This window comes from Polypterus senegalus, chromosome 18 (assembly GCF_016835505.1).
Source record: "Polypterus senegalus isolate Bchr_013 chromosome 18, ASM1683550v1, whole genome shotgun sequence".
NCBI lineage: Eukaryota > Metazoa > Chordata > Cladistia > Polypteriformes > Polypteridae > Polypterus > Polypterus senegalus.
The window spans coordinates 40,318,658-40,339,387 of NC_053171.1; the positions used below are offsets into that span (position 1 = coordinate 40,318,658).

General features: G+C 35.9%; 1 protein-coding gene across 3 annotated transcripts in view; it reads right to left on the reverse strand.

Moving 5' to 3' along the window:
- Positions 1 to 20,730, reverse strand: part of LOC120519020 (autophagy-related protein 2 homolog B-like) — a 68,566-nt gene that overhangs the window by 15,954 nt on the left and 31,882 nt on the right. For 2 of the 3 annotated variants that reach the window (XM_039742098.1, XM_039742099.1), the window contains exons 15-28: positions 20,422 to 20,695; positions 18,813 to 18,927; positions 14,963 to 15,155; positions 12,297 to 12,439; positions 12,038 to 12,195; positions 10,728 to 10,900; positions 10,231 to 10,381; positions 8,052 to 8,335; positions 5,211 to 5,317; positions 4,816 to 4,908; positions 4,249 to 4,319; positions 3,637 to 3,713; positions 748 to 915; positions 266 to 407 (exon numbers count right to left, since the gene is read on the reverse strand). In XM_039742098.1, the coding sequence (XP_039598032.1) occupies positions 266 to 407; positions 748 to 915; positions 3,637 to 3,713; positions 4,249 to 4,319; positions 4,816 to 4,908; positions 5,211 to 5,317; positions 8,052 to 8,335; positions 10,231 to 10,381; positions 10,728 to 10,900; positions 12,038 to 12,195; positions 12,297 to 12,439; positions 14,963 to 15,155; positions 18,813 to 18,927; positions 20,422 to 20,695 (2,149 nt within the window). The remainder of the gene's footprint in view (positions 1 to 265; positions 408 to 747; positions 916 to 3,636; positions 3,714 to 4,248; positions 4,320 to 4,815; positions 4,909 to 5,210; positions 5,318 to 8,051; positions 8,336 to 10,230; positions 10,382 to 10,727; positions 10,901 to 12,037; positions 12,196 to 12,296; positions 12,440 to 14,962; positions 15,156 to 18,812; positions 18,928 to 20,421; positions 20,696 to 20,730) is intronic. The other variant, XM_039742100.1, reaches the window with a different exon arrangement.

The window sequence follows — 20,730 nt, forward strand, 5'->3', positions numbered from 1 at the left end:
GAATAACATGTCCTCTATTATCTAAAATCATGCAGTGTGACTACTAATAGCAGTAACCAAGTATAATCATCATAAGATTATCATAAGATCATAATCCATTTTGCAACATTGGATTTATATTAGTGACCAAATGATTTAACATTTTGGGGAGTCCTTGGCTTAAAAAAGTTTGGGGATCACTGCATAACCATCTATTAGAACTGCCATGATGAATGTTTACTTGTATTACTGAACTGTAATCAGCATTGGAAAAGGGAACTTTCACCATTAGTATGTGGGCCATCAGAGGGCAGCATCTGCTGGATGTCTGTGTCCTCCATTGCTTCACTCATTAAGTCCTGCAGCATCTGCTGCTCAGCTTCAGGAAGGGGTGAAGGTTGTGATGGTGGTTGGCTGAGAATATCAAGCTAAAATAGAAAAGAAAGAAATGGTAATGCAGTCACAAACTTTATAACACAAAGTTCATAAAAAAATGCATATATATATAAAACAAAATCAAAAATGGTCTTACGAACAGTCTGTTGACCAATGGAACAATTACAGCTTTCTTTATATGCTTATAATGTTTAGAAAAATAACAGCCATTGATTATTACTTAAAAGTATTATTACAAACTATATTTTACTTTCTAGTTTAGACAAGAGGATACTATATATTATACATTTGTACATAAAAGCATTTTATATTTCTGAATCAACTTTCTCAACAATGTACAACATGAAAGTTTTGATTATGCTGTGAACTTACTCTGCCTCGCTTTGTGTGGCATACATTAGTTTCTAGTTCAGAAGGAGGTGCCAGATCGCCATAACTTGCTATATACTGTATGAGGTTCATGAGAGCGGCACAGGAGTCTGCACAGGTGCGTATATGAATAACATCACTGGAGCAGCGCATTTCAAATCTAGGTTCAGTCTACAAATATATCAATTAAGATAAGAAAAAAAGTTAAACCAGTAAAATAAAAATGAAATGTTAAGGTGGAATAAAATATTTATTAACTGTTAATACTGCAAAAGTTATGCATTATCAAATCTGAAAACAAGTATAATATAGTGCTAGGTGTACTTAAACAATATTATTGCAGTAACTGGCTCCAATTGAATTAGGAGAACTGGACTCTGTTGCAAATTGCTTTTTATATTGGCAAAAACATATTTCCAGTCAGTTCAAGGTTTTGAGCACAGAGGACATGACAGAGTGAAGGTTGGATGAGATATTTCTGACCTGTCAGTCATTTTCCTCTTAGAAGGAAACTGAAACACAGTCTGCACAATATATTCAGCACTTTTGAGGTGTACTTTGCTTGTTATGTCAATGCACATTATAATAATGGCTTGGTGATGTGAATTATTATGTGTGCAGTGCATCGTTTTGCAGGTCTGGCTGCATTTACCTACTCAATAAAGTGTGTCTTCATTTCTCAGTTTCTCCAAAATGTTGCATGCACATATATCGAAGATGCGGAAAAATATGCAAATTCGCCCATTAAGTTTTCTGTTATAAATCCAGGTGTTTGATCCAAAGTTGTGTATGCATATTTCAAAATCTTTTTTTTCATGCATAATCAAGCTTTGTAATTGAGCTCCAATGCCCTTATGCAGCAGAGCAACCCCAATCCACTTCCACTACCATGCTTTATAGCTGGTATTGGGTTCTTGTGATCAAATGTTGTCTTTGGTTTTCATCAAACATGTTTAGGTGTTGTGGCTAAATAACTAACTATCTTTGCCTCATCTGTCCAGAGCACCTTGTTCCAGAAATCTTACGTCTATGACTAGGTGTTCTTGAGGAAACATTACTTTTGTTCTTGTGTTCTTTCTGCAGAACAAAGGTTTTCTCCTGGCACAACTGTCATGTAGATCTGATTTATTCAGCCTCTTTTTTAATGGTAGACTCATGGGCTTTGATATCAATAGTGGCAGAACTTCTTGTAGGTCCTGTGATGAAATTCTAAAGTTCTTAAGAGATTTCTTTCAGCATCTTATGCTCCTCTCTTAGGCTGAACTTGCTAGGGTGGCCAGGCCTGGACAAGTTGGCAGATTTTGCAATTTCCCCCTGACAATAGAAAGGTTGCTTTCCAGTTGTTTGTAGAGCTTTCTAAATCCCTTCTCAGACTCACAGGCATGTAAAACATTCTTTCTGAAGGCCACAGAGAGCTCTTTTGATTTAGGCATGGTAATAACACATACTTAAACCAATCTACGTATTAAACATTAAATACAACATTTTCCTCTAAGATACTCTTTAATGATGTTCTACTTATTTGCACCTTACCTGAAGAACGTCATTCTAATTTTAGCTATTTCAAGTAGTGATAAAGGTAGGGGTGTACTTACAATTTTACAAGCCAATTTTGCATTTATGTTTATTTAAAATGTACAATGGACTACAAAATATATATATATAGTATTACAAACATCATGTCACTGCGACGATGCCAGTCCCCTACAGATTCCCTCTTCCCACATGGGAGTCTGCTGAACCCACACCATGGATAGTTATGACTGAGATGAGCTGACATATGAGGATTATTCACTGATGATGCCAGAGAATGGTGCTTTTATTACAAACCAATCAAAACAAAAGTAAAAATCAACAAAAGTGTCAAATGTGCAGTGTTCAAAAATAAAGTACATATATAAATCCATATAAATCAGTAAAAAGTGGGAATAAAAATAATCAATAAATAAATCCATTAAAAATCCGAGGTTAAAAATGCAGACTAACTCCTCCTGATCTCAGCCCACCTCCTTCTCTTTCTCCCCAGCTCACCCATTGCTTGCATAGCCGGCAGAGACTCAACAGCCACGAGCTTCTTTCGGCCGACCTCTGTCTTGGCTGTCTCCAGGCATCACGGCTCTCCTCCCTTCTCCCTTTGTGCTGATGTTGTCGCACCTCGGAAGCCTAGGGAGGGCACCTGCCTTGCTCTCCACACTCCACCTGAATGTTCAGTGGGGCAAACTACCCCTAGAGTGCCACAGGTAACACTCCTTCACTGGGCCCCAGCTCGTGCTGTCTCCTCCTTCCAGGTGACCAGATCATCCTTCCCAAGCCTGCCTTTCATATCCTTTAACCTCCTTCACTTTCGTTCCTTTTCTTTGATTCTCCCCATCTTTTAATTTCTCCACCTTTCCTTGTGCTGACCCGTATATATACCCTCCCGTCTCCGTGGGTGCAGCACCTTAACCACATGCCACAGGAAGTAAATGAAGCAATTGAGAACGATCACACCCGCACATGCAGGTGCAACTCGCTCCAACTACCTCATTAATTTCCCGCACTTGTGCAATCGCGCCCATGGAGAGTGACACAGCTTTATGGATTTAAAACTGGGCCTCTTTTTTTTTTTTTTTGAAGCCTCGGAACCACTATACCACAGTCCCATTATATCACCTTTAACTTTATATACTCTTTAAATGAAAATCAAATTTTCATATGTTCATATATGTTAAAAATGAAACAACATTTAATGGGGTGCACTGACTTTTTTTCTTTGACTGTAGCACAACACTTCAAATCATTTCAGTAATAATTATGTGTCACAGGTAAACTGTTACAATTTCACTAGTCCTCCTTACTGGGACATTTCTGCACATTGAACTGTAATAAACAATTAATAAACAGTCTTCTTACCCTTTCGCCATTTTTTCCAGGTTTGGTGGCACTAATGCGTAGCTCTAATAGACCCATGTCCACTACCTGCACATAATCTGTATATTAAAATCAAGAATTAAATTATTTTTTTTCAGCAGAACATGTCACATTATGAATGTATGCATTGCAACTTGTATATTTTTTTAATGGGCCATTTGCTGCTTTAACTGTGGAGAAAACACATTTTTCCACATTCTTCAACAATATTACAACATAATATAGTCAAGGAAACAACACATCACATACAGGATTTTACAGATACAGTTAAATTCTGACTTTTGAACATTTATCTATTTTTTATACATACTACTACCATCTCCTCAATATGTGAAATAAATTAAAATATTTTAAATTAAAAGATCAAAGAAACTTGAAAAAGGAAAAAACATGTTTAAAACATATTTACATAAGTGTGCTACTGCTGAAATAGTTGCAAGAAGCTACAAAACTAAGATAGAGGTGTGGAATTCTCTTTACACTTCAGAACAGTTACATCTGTTTAATGGATACATAAATATTTGCAAATATGAAAGATCAACATTGAATCTCTTTAAATTAAATGGCATAGCATTAAACCAAAAATAAACTCACCTCTGCTGAGGTTAACGGATACTGCATTGCATTTGTCAGATAAAAACAAAGCAGCTTCATCAAGTATTATTCTGTGAAATAGAAGGTTTTTTAGCATGTAAAAAAAGGTATAACTTTTTTTTTTTTTTCAAACTACACATTTTTTCAAAAGACACCTTGGTGTATACTGAAAAATTCTTTGCCAACTGTCATTGTTCCTACCGACTCATATTTGTGGGATATGCTGATGGCAATATTTTTTTTCATTGCTCTTCGATATTCTAAAATTACTGGGACATAGCTGTTGTCTTATACTGTAACATTTTTTCCATATACTCTGAATATTATTTTTAAAAAAATTTAAGAAATGTTAACTTTTTTAGAAATTAATTTTTTCTTACTTATATAGCAATGTTTATGAAAAAAAGTAATCTTCTTGCTGACATTTGGGAGAATTCTTATTCATCATTCATTTTCTAAATTAAAAGTGTTAACTTTTATTTGCAAATGCTCCTTTAAACTAGTACTGTCCTAACATATTGCTGTACATCACACAGAAACCTTGGTAGGAGGTTCAGTAATGCATACCTCAATGTTGAGGAAGACTTGTCGAGTGATATATTCCTGGAGATACTAAATGTTTCAACAGTAAGGAGGGATCGTATTGGGAGAGATCGGGGTCTGAAAAGAAATAATATATATAGCTGCAGCATGTAAAAACACACAAAATGCATAATAGAAAACACTAATAAAAAGACAGCACACAGCAATATTTAGGTGAAGGAGATATTTTGGCTTAAAATCACACCTGAAAAATGCGTAAAAGAGTCAAAATACTGCATATTAAGCATTGCTTCATTTTACTTTTATGGTGGACACTGCCTTTTTATTAATTTGTCAGAAAGACACAAACACAACCCAACATCATAACGCAGAAATCAGCATAACCTATAAAAGTCAGATCAATTTACATTTTATAATACCTGTAATCGAGAGAGCAGCTCCACAGGTGCAAGTGAAATGTAGTGCCTGATGCAGGTGGATTATAACCAAGAACTGGCTCATCCGATACATTCAAAAAATCTAAAATCTGTTGAAGGGTCAAAAAAAACTTGTGATTCAAACCAACTCATTCATAGTTACAGGTAGAGTTAATTTTTTTTAAAAGGTACATTTTTTGGGAGTAGTGCTTCTCCTAATTTATTATTATGAGTGACAACAGAATATAGCCAAAAGGCATTTTTCTTTCAAAAAAGATTATATACATACTGTATGTGTACAAAACATTATAAAAAGAAATAGGACGACTTAAAATAAAATCTAAAAGTGTGCCTATTGAAGCATTAAACCAAAATTACACGCATAAACAAGTTAGAAAATGGTGCAACATTCATGTCTGTTTCAGGAGTTAGTTAACTGTTTTGAAATTTGAAGAATTTTATTATTTATTTACTTCATTAAAGACGAAGCTGTCACATTTTTTAATTAGTTATTTTTAACGAGTCACTTTCAAAACTAACAGTAATAATGGAATGTAAACAATTACATGCACAGGGCGCCCTCCCCTCACCATAACCATCATCTATGGAGGAGGAGCGAAAGCTTTTGATTTGTCAGAAATGTTGATCTCTGTTTTTTGATGGATACCGATGTTTTAGGGTCCCTTGATACCGAAAACATTGATATCTCGATGATGGGTGTGTGTCTGTGTGTCACAGTTTCTTGAGGACGGTCTAGAGCTAAAACGGCTGGACAGAAAAATACTAAACTCATAATTTAAGCCTGTTATGAGATGACAATGTGCTGATTAGTTTTTGAGCCAAATCGTACAAGAGAAAGAGGCACTCTAGAGCAAACCCTCAAATACCATAATTCTGCAATTAATTCTTCTCGTCAATTGCTATCATAATGACCTATTTTATGATCAGAAAGATCAGCACCAGAGTGGTAAATAATGACTGCAATGTCAAATAATAGTTTGGATAACTTGGTTCCTAGGGTACAAAGCATACTGATGCACACATCCAAATTTTTAATAGTATCTTATAATATCATGTTGTTAAAACTTGAGCCCAAATAGTCTTATGGTGGGTAAAATAGCTTTCATAGATCTCAGATTTCAACTTAAGTGATACAGTTGTGGCCAAAAATATCAACGCTGTTGCAGTTTTTTCAGATAATTTACCAATTCTTCCACAAAAAGTATGAAATTACAAAGTGATTAGTATTAACATTTATTTGTATTGGATGAGCACAAAAACCTTTAGGGGGAAAAAGCCAAATCTAATCTTATTTTACACAGAATCCCCACAAAAGTTGTGGCAAAATTGTTGGCATTGTTGACTTAGTATTTGGTGGCACACCCTTTGGAAAGAAAAATTGTAGACAAATGCTTTCTGTACTGATAACCGAATATCTTGCACTCTTCTTCTGTAATTTTTGAGCACTTTTTTGCAAAATGCTCCAGGTTTCCAAGATTTGATGGGCGTCTTCTTCCAAATGTTTTTTTTCAAATCTCCCTACAAGAGTTCAATAGAATTTAGATCAGGACTCATTGGTAACAACTTCAAATCTGTTTAAAAAAACTGTTTTGAAGTGTGACTTGGGCCATTGTCATGCTGGAAGACCCATGACCTTTGATGGAGACCATGCTTTTTGACACTAAATTTCTTCGTTAATCTTCAGAATCGATAATACTACGCACAGTTTCAAGGCACCCAGTGCCAGAGGTGGCAAAGCAACCTCAAAACATCACTGATCCACCTCTATGTTTGACACTAGGGATACTGTCCTTTTCTTTGATGGCTTAATTTTTTTATGTTAACACCAATCATTTTGTAACGCCATACAAGTTGGTATCAGGAAAGTCATCTGGCCATAAATATCATGTTGAAACCTCTATTGGTGAGATCTAGTCAAAAAAAAAAAGGTTCCCTTATAAAGTGGAAGAAGATAGCTAACAAAGAAGAAGCAAAGTAGAAGAGGATGCATTTTGTGGATAGAACTGATGCATTATATGAAAAAACTGCAACAGTGCATTTCCAGTATATCTGTAAATATCACTGACCGATGTTCATTTATTGGTTGTGGACAGTTAACATCTCCTGTGAAGTCCAGCTATGTTGAGTTGATGTAGAGATCTTGGCTTTGTGCATGAGTCTTCTGCCCTTTCAATACATTGTATTGAGGAGATGTATTGCCATCAGGACCAATTAATGCACATGTAAATGTCGAAAACAAATACACGATGAAGTAAGCTCTCTTAAGGTAATATTGAAAGGGTAAATTAGTCAATAACGCAGGTCTCACATAACGTTTTGTAATCTTTTAAGATAGATGAAATTAAAATTTGCTATTGCTATTCAAATAGTCTGAAATTTCAAAAATGTGTAAGGCATGCTATATTCAACACGATAAGCTTAGGAAAAGCTGAACTTTCCCAAAAAATCTTCTTAATGAGTAAGTATGGTCAAATGAAATTCATCCACTGGAACTACACTTGTTTCATCTTGTATGGACAAACACACAGACAAGATGACCACAACATGTTCTTCTGCACTTAATGCAAATGCACCTAATAAGAGTTTACTTTTCTAATAACTATGAATGAAAAACATAGTGAAATCAAATGTGACATATACGACATAAAATAGAATGTCAACAGTAGGAAATATACAGACAAGTTCAGAAAATAACACAGTTATTATATAAATACTTTTTGTTGCATTTCATGCAAAAAAACAACCAAGGCTTACATAATATAAATAGTATACATTTTGGGCAAAAATCCAAGAAAGTGTGAGAAAAAAGAGAAATAGCTAAACCTGCTCATGCCAGCTGAGGCTAGACGGAACAATGCAGTGCTGAAGAGTCGCTCCTCTTACTCCCACAGAGACAATATACTCTTTAAGATTGCGCTCCAAATTTTCTGAATGTATCTTGATGGCAACTGACAACATATTTTGGTTTTCTACTGCAACTGGATCTGAGGCATTTTGTTTACTAATGAGTCCTTCTTCAGAACGGTAGATTGTAGGCTCCAGCCAGTGAGGTCGGGTTTTACTGGGCATTTTGATCTCTCCCTTAGGAACTGTGTCATCCACCAAACCTAGTAAAATAGTCAAACAGAAACAGGCTGCTAAAAGAAAACAGTTAACCACTCAATAAAACCAAATAAAACTAGTACACCCCAAACTAAGACAACCTGTAACAGATTTGGATTTGCATGTACCTAATGCCATGTTAGTGACAAGTATAACGTCTTTAACATGATTGTAGAAAACAGCATCTAGCACGGCTAATTCATAGGACTTACATCCAAGGTTTAACATATAATACTCATTTAACAGATAATGCTGATTTTAAAAGGATACACAGAGAAAGAATGTGGAAAGTGGTGCAGCTTTAAAAATGTTCCACAATGTATTTTTCTGATTTGCTGCAATATTTTTAAAATCTGATATATTAGTAAATGCACAGGATGTTTTATAACCTGTCTGGTTGTCTTAGATGATGTGCTGACTTTAGGTCATATAACATTATACGTACACATATGCACCACTGTGCACATGTCCTGGGCCACTCAAAAGAAATGTTTTTAAAGCCAGATGTCTAAGAAGTATTTATTTGCTTGTGAAAACATTATGCAACATTTTAATAACCACAAACATACATCAGTACAATAAAAAGTAACAAGAATATCTTGTGTTTTTAAAGATAATTAAGAATTTAGTGTGGCCTCTCTTGCAAATGCAAAAGCCTTATAGGATTTGCTATAAATCTTCTTTTTAACTTATCTACTTGTTGTTCTCATCCCTGTATAAGTGATCCCACACAGTTTCATTAATGTTTGGTTAGGACTTTGAGGTGGACTAATTATTACAGTTTATGTGAAATCTCCAGACTTCTGCTGAAAGTTGGTCTTAATTGTTTTGACAGTTTATTTGGTGCTAATTGCATTTCTTTTGTAAAGAAGAACTTTTCCTAAAGTTACAATATGAAAAGTCAAAACCTGTTACATTTCTCAGCAGTCTTCTTTCTATCAGTTTTGACCATATCCTTAACACTGTTGGCTGAAATGCAGCCCTGGAGCATGATAGATTCCCCCGCTCTGCTTCATGGATGTCTGTCTACAGCCTTCTATGTAATTCTCTTCACATTTTCTTTTTTTTACTAGTGTCTACATTTTTCAAAGTAGTATTCATCATTCCAAAAGACTTTGTCACCGGCTGTTGCTCCATGTTTTATGCTCTTTCGCACAGCACAGTCTCTTCTTCTTGATGCTTTTCGACAAGTATTTCTTTTAGGATTTCTTGGCTAGGTTGAAGTGTGTACTTTGGCGTTACTGGACTTATCCAAGTGTTGTACAAGCACTTCACAGAATTTCTCCTGTTATTAACAGTGACCATTAATTATTGTTCATCATGGAAAAAGCAGTAGTTTTATTTAACTAGTATTTCTTGAATTATTCACCTAATGTAGCAAAGCTGTAGTCCTAATGACACTGAACCTCTGGCAGGAGCTAGGCCTGCTCTAGATCAAAGCAGAATCACCGGTTTGGAAAAAGATTGTGGATATGCAAGGATTGTGCAACAATGCACCAGCAACTGTATTGAAAACCATGGGCAAATCCATGAAACACTGGGGAATTTCAATATTTATGTTGGCCTGAGATGACAGTAGCCATAGAAGATGGAATGTGAATTACTACTTGTACATTATATTAGATGACACAAGAAAAAAAGAGCATTACTGAATGTGTGAAAAAATTACAGAAAAAGAAAATATAATTAGAAACCTGCAAATGAGTTTGTTCAGAACTCATTTAAACCATTATGGAAATATCTAAAAATAGCAATAAAGAAATTACACAAAAGTGCCAAATTTGCAGATAAACTAATCATATCTCTCATAGGTCTATGCTATTTGCTTTGGATTATTTGGGTATATAGACTTTTTGACAGTTTCAATGACATGAAATACAGTACTGCAGCCAAATCCTACCTTGATGATAAAGGCATAGTCGGTTGGTATGGAGGCAAATATATTGCTGATCTTCATATCCCTCATACTGACTTACACTGAACAAAACACCAGAGTCAATTTCTAGCCAGAATTCACCATGCTTTCCTTCTATTCTTTTACCATCTTCTTGCTAACAGATAAAAAATGAGGAGAACTGTTAAAACAAGGAATTAAGAGATTAACCTTTTTTGTCTATTTTTAAATTTGACTTTTCAGGGGAAAATAACACCAAATTACTTACTTTAATCAATTTAATATTTTCATCTGTCTTAAATGTATTTTAATACAGGAAAACATGAAATCTGTTGTACTGTTGGGTTTAAAAAGAAACTACAAACCCTCTTGCAAGATATTTTGGCAACTAAGGCCAACATAAGACAATGTATAGATGTGTGGTCTTCAAGTACCATTTACGGTAAAACTAAGAGGCCTGACTGTAGAAAATAAAGAAGGTGGCCATTGTAGTTAAACATTACCTTTGCATCTGTCTGTAAGGTGACAAGTCCATGGTTTACATTAAGAAGAACAGATAATAGGCTTTGGGAAGTTTTGTTTTGAGGTTCAAGCTTTCGTTTCCGACGATTTCTAAAGCCAGGATCTCCAGTAGTGTAATACTGCATAGTTTCCTCCTCTGAACCACTCTCGTCTTCTAAAAGATATATTTAGCAATATAACAATAATAACAACAACAACAACAATAATTCAATGAAATACATCAATGGAGAAAGCTATGGGTTATATGAACGTTGCAACAAAAATGGTGCCATACTTCAATACTTTAGCCCAGCAGAGTAGGATCTCCTTTGGCAGTGACAGGGATTCGAACTGGCAACCTTCGGGATACCAGCACAGATCCATAACCTCAGAGCCACCACTCCTATTACCCCCATATGAAGTCTTTCTCTTAATGTATCATTCATCTTCCTCTCACTTTGTGACACTTTACACATCCACATGATTACTTCCATCCCTGTTTTTATCAGCTATTCTTCATGGTCCATCTTTGCCAGTCATATATCACTCCTAGAGAGCACACTGCTCATCATATACCTTTTATAAACTTTTTCCTTTAATGCTGGAAAGGCTCCTCTAGAAGGCAGAATGGCAGAATGCATATAAATTCTTTCATGCACCTCTCATCCTCAGTATCCCTGCTGTGCCTGAGCCTCTGCCTGAGCCTCCATCTGCACTCAATATGTCACCTAAGTAGCAGGACTTATGAATCCAACTGATTTTCTAGCAGTTTTAAAATTTGAAAGTTAATGGAATTTACTATATAATTTAGCCATATTAGTAAAAAGTATGATATGGAATATCTACAACAAATGATTTAGTATTTTTGGCAGCACAGTGTCTAGGATTATTGCCTGCTGCATATCAAAGCTAGCATGACTTCCTTCCCAATTTGCATGATATGTTTATGGTGTTCGCATATTCTCTTCTTACACATGGGCTTCCTCATGTAGTGCAAAGGTATGCAGTCAGGCTGACTGACAATACTGCATTCCTATACCAGGGGGTTTGCCTGTTAATGCAATGGATTTGCAATATAAGGATGAATTCTGTCTTATGACCGTGGCTGCCAGGAGAGGCTTCAGCTTAACACAATCTTAAAAAAGGAAAAAGAAATTGTAAAATGTAACTGAGGAAGTAGCTTATTATTTTCCCAATCAGATATCTCTTCAAACTTTTCATTTTTTTTAAAACCTAAAATGTAGGAAATATCCTTATTATCATAAACCCATAGGTTCTACAAGGTAAACTATGAAGTTGTGTAAAAACTTACCATCAGGCATGACTGATCTGAACTGGCTGAAACTATCTTTGCTGTAGGTATTTATCAGCTGGCTTGCCACAGATAGACCAACACCATATGAAATGTTTTCAAATGTTTCCACTGGTGAGGGAGCAGTAGGTTCCCATAACAACAGGTCATTATTTATTCTAGCAGAAATAAACAGAAAGATTACATATTTCATACATATGAAAATTCCAAGCTTTAGTAACCGTGGCTAAAAGCCTTCAAATTATTATTTCAAACCTACCTGTTGTGTAGCTTTTCATAAAAGGCCTTGTTTGGCAAAGACAATTCAACATTTGGCAAACAAAGTTCCAAAACATAACGAGAGCTGCTTATAGTCTTGTCTTGAAATTCATTCATTTCATGTACATCTCCGGGAATTACCATCTGCAATAATAGTAAATGTTTTACTATTATTGAGAATAAACACAGAATAACCAACTTTTTTAAAACTACACATCTTAGTTGATGTGAAAACTGAAAATATTTTTGCAGAGGTGTGGTATTAATATTAAAAATACCGTAAGGCCTCTTGTGAAAACACAAAATGGTATACTGCACACCTCGGAAAGAGACTAAGAACAAAGACTTCATTGGTAAAAGAAAGGCATTCATTAATTCATCTCATCATCACAAACTGCTTTTCCTGGTGAGGTTCATGGCTGCAGCAGGCCAAGCAGGTCGGCCCAGATTTGAATATTTAGTGTAACAATAAAATACTCAAACATAAAAAGGCCTTCCAAAATGAAACCTTCAAATCTAACTTTTACTTTGAATTACTTTGAAAAACCTTGCTACATTATATATACTGCTCAAAAGAATTAAAGGAACACTTTTTAATCAGAGTATAGCATAAAGTCAATGAAACTTATGTTATATTAATCTGGTCAGTTAAGTAGCAGAGGGGGTTGTTAATCAGTTTCAGCTGCTGTGGTGTTAATGAAATTAACAACAGATGCACTAGAGGGGCAACAATGAGATGACCCCCAAAACAGGAATGGTTTAACAGGTGGAGGCCACTGACATTTTTCCCTCCTCATCTTTTCTGACTGTTTCTTCACTAGTTTTGCATTTGGCTATAGTCAGTGTCACTACTGGTAGCATGAGGCGATACCTGGACCCTACAGAGGTTGCACAGGTAGTCCAACTTCTCCAGGATGGCACATCAATACGTGTCATTGCCAGAAGGTTTGCTGTGTCTCCCTGCACAGTCTCAAGGGCATGGAGGAGATTCTAGGAGACAAGCAGTTACTCTAGGAGAGCTGGAGAGGGCCATAGAAGGTCCATAACCCATCAGCAGGACCAGTATCTGCTCCTTTGGGCAAGGAGGAACAGGTTGAGCACTGCCAGAGCCCTACAAAATGACCTCCAGTAGGCCACTGGTGTGAATGTCTCTGACCAAACAACCAAAAAGACTTCATGAGGGTGAACCAAGGGCCATGTCCTCTAATGGGCCCTGAGCTCACTGCCCAGCAGCATGCAGCTCGATTGGCATTCGCCATAGAATACCAGAATTGGCAGATGCACCACTGGTGCCCTGTGCTTTACAGATGAGAGCAGGTTCACCCTGAGCATGTGACAGAAGTGAAAGGGTCTGGAGAAGCCATGGAGAACATAATACTGCCTGTAACATCATTCAGCATGAGCAGTTTTGTGGTGGGTTAATGATTGTCTGGGGAGGCATATCCATGGAGGGTCACACAGACCGCTACAGGCTTGACAAAGGCACCTTGGCTACCATTAGGTATCAGGATGAAATCCTTGGACCCATTGTCAGACCCTATGCTGGTACAGTGGCTCCTGGTGCACGACAATTCCTGGCCTCATGTGGTGAGAGTATGCAGGCAGTTCCTGGAGGATGAAGGAATTGATACCATTGACTGGCCACCACACTTTCCTGACCTAAATCCAATAGAACACCTCTGGGACATTATGTTTTGGTCCATCCAATGCCACCAGGTTGCACCTCAGACTGTCCAGAAGCTCAGTAATGCCCTGGTCCAGATCTGGGAGGAGATCCCCCACAACAACATCTGTCATCTCATTAGAAGCATGCACCGATGTTGTCAGGCATGTATACAAGAACACAGGGGCCATACAAAGTGCTGCGTACAATTTTGAGTTGCTGCAATTAAATTTTGGCAAAATGGACTAGCCTGCCACATAATTTTTTCACTCTGATTTTTGGGGCGTCTTTGAATTCAGGGCTCTGTAGGTTGATCATTTTCATTTCCATCAAACGATGTGGCATCCTTTCGTTCCTAACACATTACCCAGTCTATATCAGTATAGATATCCAGGAGGATTTCTTTTTTCCATTGAGATCTGATGTGTTTTCAAAGTGTTCCTTTAATTTTTTGAGCAGTTTATTACAGCAAGCAGATGAAGACATAATCCAAACAATATGTTATTTATTTTCATGTAAATCTCATTTTCATTTGCATATGGAAAATACATACGATTTTTCAAAAAACAAATCTAAAATGCAGAATATACTGTAAACCTTACCCTAGTAATTATCCACCCTAACAAAAGGATAAGTGTCTGAGTGTCCAGGTTGCTATGTACATGTCATTTCAACAAATGGGGAATTACACAAATTAACAGTGCTTTTACGAATCCAATGCTAAATGGCATATAACAAAGGCAGATGCATTGCATGGTATACTGCAAATGATAATGATGAGGTTTACATTAATTACTTAGATTTCAACCCATCTTAGATGATGTTATAGATGGTGTTATAAAACATCAACATTATCTTTAGTCTTCCTCATTTAACAAAAATAAAGGAGGTTATGTTTAAAGAGTTACTGTTTACTTACATATTAATCCAAATATATGAAAAGTACTTCCAAAAAATAAATCAATATCCATGGGATACCCAATTATTTTATTAAAAATATTTACCTCTTCATTTTCATACATAACTCGGCGAGAAGAGAATGGAGAAGGTTCAGGTTTTGCAAAATCACAGACATCTTTTAAGGAATGGGCTGTGCCTTCTTCCTCTTCTGGGGAGTGGCCCTCAGTTTCCTCTTCTCCTGTGGCTACTCGCTCTAAAATGGAGTGTACTGCCATAGGGTTTACCTTTAACTCAATCCTGACAAAGAATACATATTAATATTCAGTCAATAAGGTCCAATCACTGTCAGTGTAGAGTTTGCACAATTACCCAATGTTCAAATGGGTTTCCATCAGATGCACAAAATTTTCCCACATTGCCAAGATGAACTTGCTAGGTTGCCTGGCAAAATTAAACTGACACGGTATTAGTTGGCAACCCTGTTTAGAACTACCTTCTGTTTTGTAACTTATGTTAACAGATAGGTCAAATAAACCTGTACAAATTTACTTGGGTTAATGCAGTTCTAAGCAAATAGCTTTTAACATATGACAAACTAGCTTTGTAAGTCTGGCGTCATTGTTATGGAGTCCTTATTAACTACAAAAAGGTATTTGTGAAAGCAAATATCACATTAATGCACTAAAAACAAACTCTTGTAGTATCAACAGCTTCAGTTGTTAAAATAAGGTACAGAAACTAAGACCAGTGCTGTTAGGAATGCATTAAATATTGTGCTTGCCTATTTCATTCAGTTTTTTTGATTACTGTCTTTGTTACTTGTGCCCCTAAATACAGAGAGGACCGTTTCATTTATGTTAGGTAGAATGCCCAGAGGGGACTGGGCTGTCTCATGGTCTGGAACCCCTGCAGATTTTATTTTTTCTCCAGTCGTCTGGAGTTTTTTTTTTGTTTTTTCTGTCCTCCCTGGCCATTGGACCTTACTTTTATTCTATGTTAATGAGTTTTGTCTTATTTTTCTTACTTATTTATTTTGTCTTTTTTCTCTTTCTTCATCATGTAAAGCACTTTGAGCTACATTATTTGTATGAAAATGTGCTATACAAAGAAATGTTGTTGTTGTTCTTATTTTTTTGACTTCATTGCATATGTTGATTGGTGTATTTTTCATGGACGTGGCCATTTTCAACCAGTTTTTTTGACCACACTTTCTTGATTACCCCATAAAATTGCACCTTAACACCAGCAAGACCAAGGAGCTGGTGGTGGATTTTAGGAGGCCCAGGCCCCTCATGGACCCTGTGATCATCAGAGGTGACTGTGTGCAGAGGGTGCAGACCTTTAAATATCTGGGAGTGCAGCTGGATGACAAATTGGACTGGACTGCCAATACTGATGCTCTATGTAAGAAAGGTCAGAGCAGACTATACTTTCTGAGAAGGTTGGCATCCTTCAACATCTGCAGTAAGATGCTGCAGATGTTTTACCAGACGGTTGTGGCGAGTGCCCTCTTCTACGCGGTGGTGTGCTGGGGTGGCAGCATAAAGATGAAAGACGCCTCACGCCTGGACAAACTTGTTAAGAAGGCAGGCTCTATTGTAGGATTAAAGTTGGACAGTTTAACATCTGTGGCAGAGCGACGGGCATTAAGCAAATTCCTGTCAATCATGAATAATCCACTGCATCCACTGAACAGTGTCATCTCCAGGCAGAGGAGTAGCTTCAGTGACAGACTTTTGTCACTGTCCTGCTCCACTGACAGACTGAGGAGATCGTTCCTCCCCCACACTATGCGACTCTTCAATTCCACGCGGGGGAGTAAATGCTAACATTAATTTTATTTTAATTTTTTTCATTTTTATTACTATTTAATTTAATATTGTTTCTTTGTATCAGTATACTGCTGCTGGATTATGTGACTTTCCCATTGGGATTAATAAAGTATCTATCTATCTATCTATCTATCTATCTAAAATTTAAGACAAATCTCCATTGCTATTATTATTCATTCAAATCTTTTTCGGACTTCCCTCATTCCAAATGACATCAACAGATATACTGTCTTGTGTAGTTCTTAAGCCAAAATAATTAACATCACACAGCAAATGGGTGGAGTGGTGGCTCTAAGGATAGGGATCTGCACTGGCAATCGGAAGGTTGCTGGTTTGAATCTCGTAAATGCCAGAAGTGACTTTGATCCATTGGGCCCTTGAGCAAGGCCCTTAACCTGCAATTGCTTCATCCCGCGTATGACGTTAATCTGCAACCAGTCCTGCTAGCATGTCCTTCAACTTGCAGGGAAAACTTTGAGGTTTTTTTTTTTTTTAGCACCTTTGCAACAGCATCAGAATGCAAAGAATTTTTATTTTTAACATCTTTGTCCCTCAACTCACAACACAGCAAAACCAGACTTTTTTACTTTACTTAAGTACATGGACAAGTATAGAGAGTACACTTCTTGCACAGCAGCATCCTGAAGCGCATGCGTCACATAACGTTAAGTATATCCACAGCCTTAGTGTCAGTATAGAGTTTGCACATTCACTCAATATTCAAAGAGGTTTTCATTAGATACTCAGAATTCTCTCACATTATAAAGATGAACTTGTTAGATTAAATGGTGGATAAACTGATATGGTATGAAGTAGCAACCCTTTTCAGGACTACTTACTGCTTTTTGACTTATGCTAACATGGTAGGCCAACTTAACCTGCACTGATTAATCTGGCTGAAGTTACAGTTGTGGTTGAAAGTTTGTGAACCCTTTAGAATTTTCTATATTTCTGCATAAATATGACTTAAAACATCATCAGATTTTCACTCAAGTCCTAAAAGTAGATAAACAGAAACTAGTTAAACAAATGAGACAAAAATATTATACTTGGTCATTTATTTATTAAGGAAAATGATAGAATATATACTAATAAAAGCCAAAGCCCTCACTGACTGACTGACTGACTCACTACTAATTCTCCAACTTCCCATGTAGGTAGAAGGCTGAAATTTGGCAGGTCATATTTATGCAGAAATATAGAAAATTGTAAAGGGTTCACAAACTTTCAAGCACAACTGTATCTAGTGATTGAATACATTTAGTTTAATCTGCAACTTTATAAGATTTTATTTTATTTCTAGATCTGATAAATGAGTAACTGCATTTTGTCATCTCATATACAATGGCATTGAAAAGTTTGGGCACCATTGCTTAAACTGTCTGTACATTATAAAAAAATACTTCAGTGACTCCTAATTATTAATTTTGTGACAAAATATATATAAATAAAATCATAAGCTGTTTGTATGTTTGCTTGCTAATCACACAAAAAATTCTGAACCAGTTTTTTATGCAATTTTGCAAATGTGTTACAGTTGGTCCAACTTAATATGCACACAATATTACATTTTGGGGAGAGGGGTTGTAATGGGGGTTTAGGTGGTCAGAAGTTTGCTGGGGCTGATGGGAGGACATCAGTAGCGGCACTCAGAAAATTTTGTACCTGCCAAATCAGAACCTCATCTAAGGCCACAGATACAGTGTTTTTTTTCTTTCTTTCTATGTTTGGATAGCATTTGTATTTTATAACTGGATTATAGCTTTCTTCCTCAAGAGTACAACTTTTTGTCTTTTTTTAGGTTGTGTTGAGCAATGTTTCCAAAAGGCAGTTTTCCCCCACTTATCTATCCTCATGCAATGCCAGGTACTTTGGCTAGTAAAAAATAAAACACTACACTTTTAAATGTCTAAATATAAACCTGTGGATTTTTATTTTCTTAATATGTTTTATTCACTGCATGATCTGTTAACTAAATGAGCAACTTTGTTTTTATTAAGATTAGCACAAAAAAAAGCCATTATTTGAATAAGCAAATTTCAGAAGACCATATTTTTTCCATGTTTTAACAATAACTACTAATGAGCTACAATAACAGAAATCTAGTATTCCAAATTCTTACCTTGGCCAGTCAAACTTGCCAGAATCTGAGGTAGTCATTTCTCCATCTACACCACGAGACACCCTGAGGAACTTCTGAATGGCATCTGCATAGTAGCTGTTATCCTGAAAGCTGCCTGAAAATGTTTACAAGAAAAACAATTAGAACAGTCAGTTACAGTTACCTATACCAGTCTTGATAGAATTATTCTAACAATGGGCTTTAGACTGGGTAAGAAAGTGCTCAGTACAGTTCGGCACACATGATTCTGGATTAGATTAAGTAAGTTTACAATCAACTATACTTGCATACATAAATAACACTGTATGTTTTGAAAATAAACCAACAGATAATGCAAACATTTCAGGTAGTAAGAACTATGGCCCACTGCTGCATTTCTTTTGCATGCTAATGGTTTTTCAAGTGAACTAAAATAGCTTAAAAAAAACACAAACCAAACAAAGGAAAAAACAACTTTGAATAAGTTGCACGATTTATTACAGATCTGAGACAAACCATTTATATAGGGATTTAATTATACTGTACCTGTCTTGGTAAATTTTAATGTGATATCAACTTGGTATGGGTAGACAGATTAGTGTTAAATGAAAATGTAGTGGAGCAGGTGTTTGTTTATTCTGACAAAAATGATGTTATATGTATAAAAACAAACAACTATGCTAATAAAGAGCCAGGTTTTCTATTAAGCAAACATACCACATTTTTAACAAGTAAAAATACTGCATTAGTTCCATGCAGTTTTTACTCAAAATTGTCTATGAACTTATATTACCTTAATAGCAAGTGTCTACAATGTCTAAATTCAACACAAGGCAAACACAAGTATAGTTCTCTTCTTCATGTACAACCTCAGAACATTTACAATTATAATATAGTACAAATTATGTACAAAAGGTTGCACTTGTGTACATAAACACACAAATCAACTGTTAAAAATACATTGTGATAGACATCTGGGGAGCGTGCGTGTGAGGAGTAGAGGCGGCAGAAGAGAGAGGGAAAAAGAGCACTGTTGCTGCTAATTGTGCACTGTTATAATTGTTGTGCTGAGAATAAAACGTATGTGTTTTGGAACATTTGGAGTCCATGTCTGTCTGTGTCCAGGTTCAAGGTTCACAACATTTACACATATTTACAATTACAATATGGTAAGAATGACGTACTAAAGGCTACACTTGTGTACATAAACACATAAATCAACTGTTAAAAATAAAAAGATCCATGGCATCATAAAATCCTGTTAGCATATGAGACATGAAAAGACAAATGTCCTCAGATGCTAAAGAGCAATAATTTATAGTTTCAAAAAAATAGCTGATGATGCTATCCTGAATACTACATTAAAAAAATGCTAATAATCAAACATAAAAAACTGAAGTTAAAATCTGAAAGTGTTAAAGCAGGTAATTTATACAACAAACATCAGCTTACCACATACATATTTTTAATTACAATATAGGGTATAAAAAAAATGCAAAAAAAAAATAAACATTTTATTTAATTATATATGCAAATTTATCAAACCACTACATTTTAAAAAAATACATCTATTACACAATTGGGAGAAAAATCTAAACAGATCATTTTTATTGTATTTTTTTTGACTTACCAATCATTTCTCTGAATGTTAATTCAAGCTTCATCTGTTCTTGAGAAAACCCCACAGTGAACTCGGTTTTGAATTCCACATCTCTGAATTCCAGATAAAGAATTTCCTTCTGCAGAGATTTCTTGAACCAGGGACCTCTTTCCTGGTCTGAACGCAAGTCAGGTATTGGAAATCGCACAGCCAGATTTAATATGGGCATGTTTACTAAAAAAGATACCCTACAGTTGGAGGGTGATCTTGAATCATCCAGAAAGACTTCAGTAAATGCCTTGTGCTGGTAAAGCAATAAAATTCCAGATCTTAAAAAAA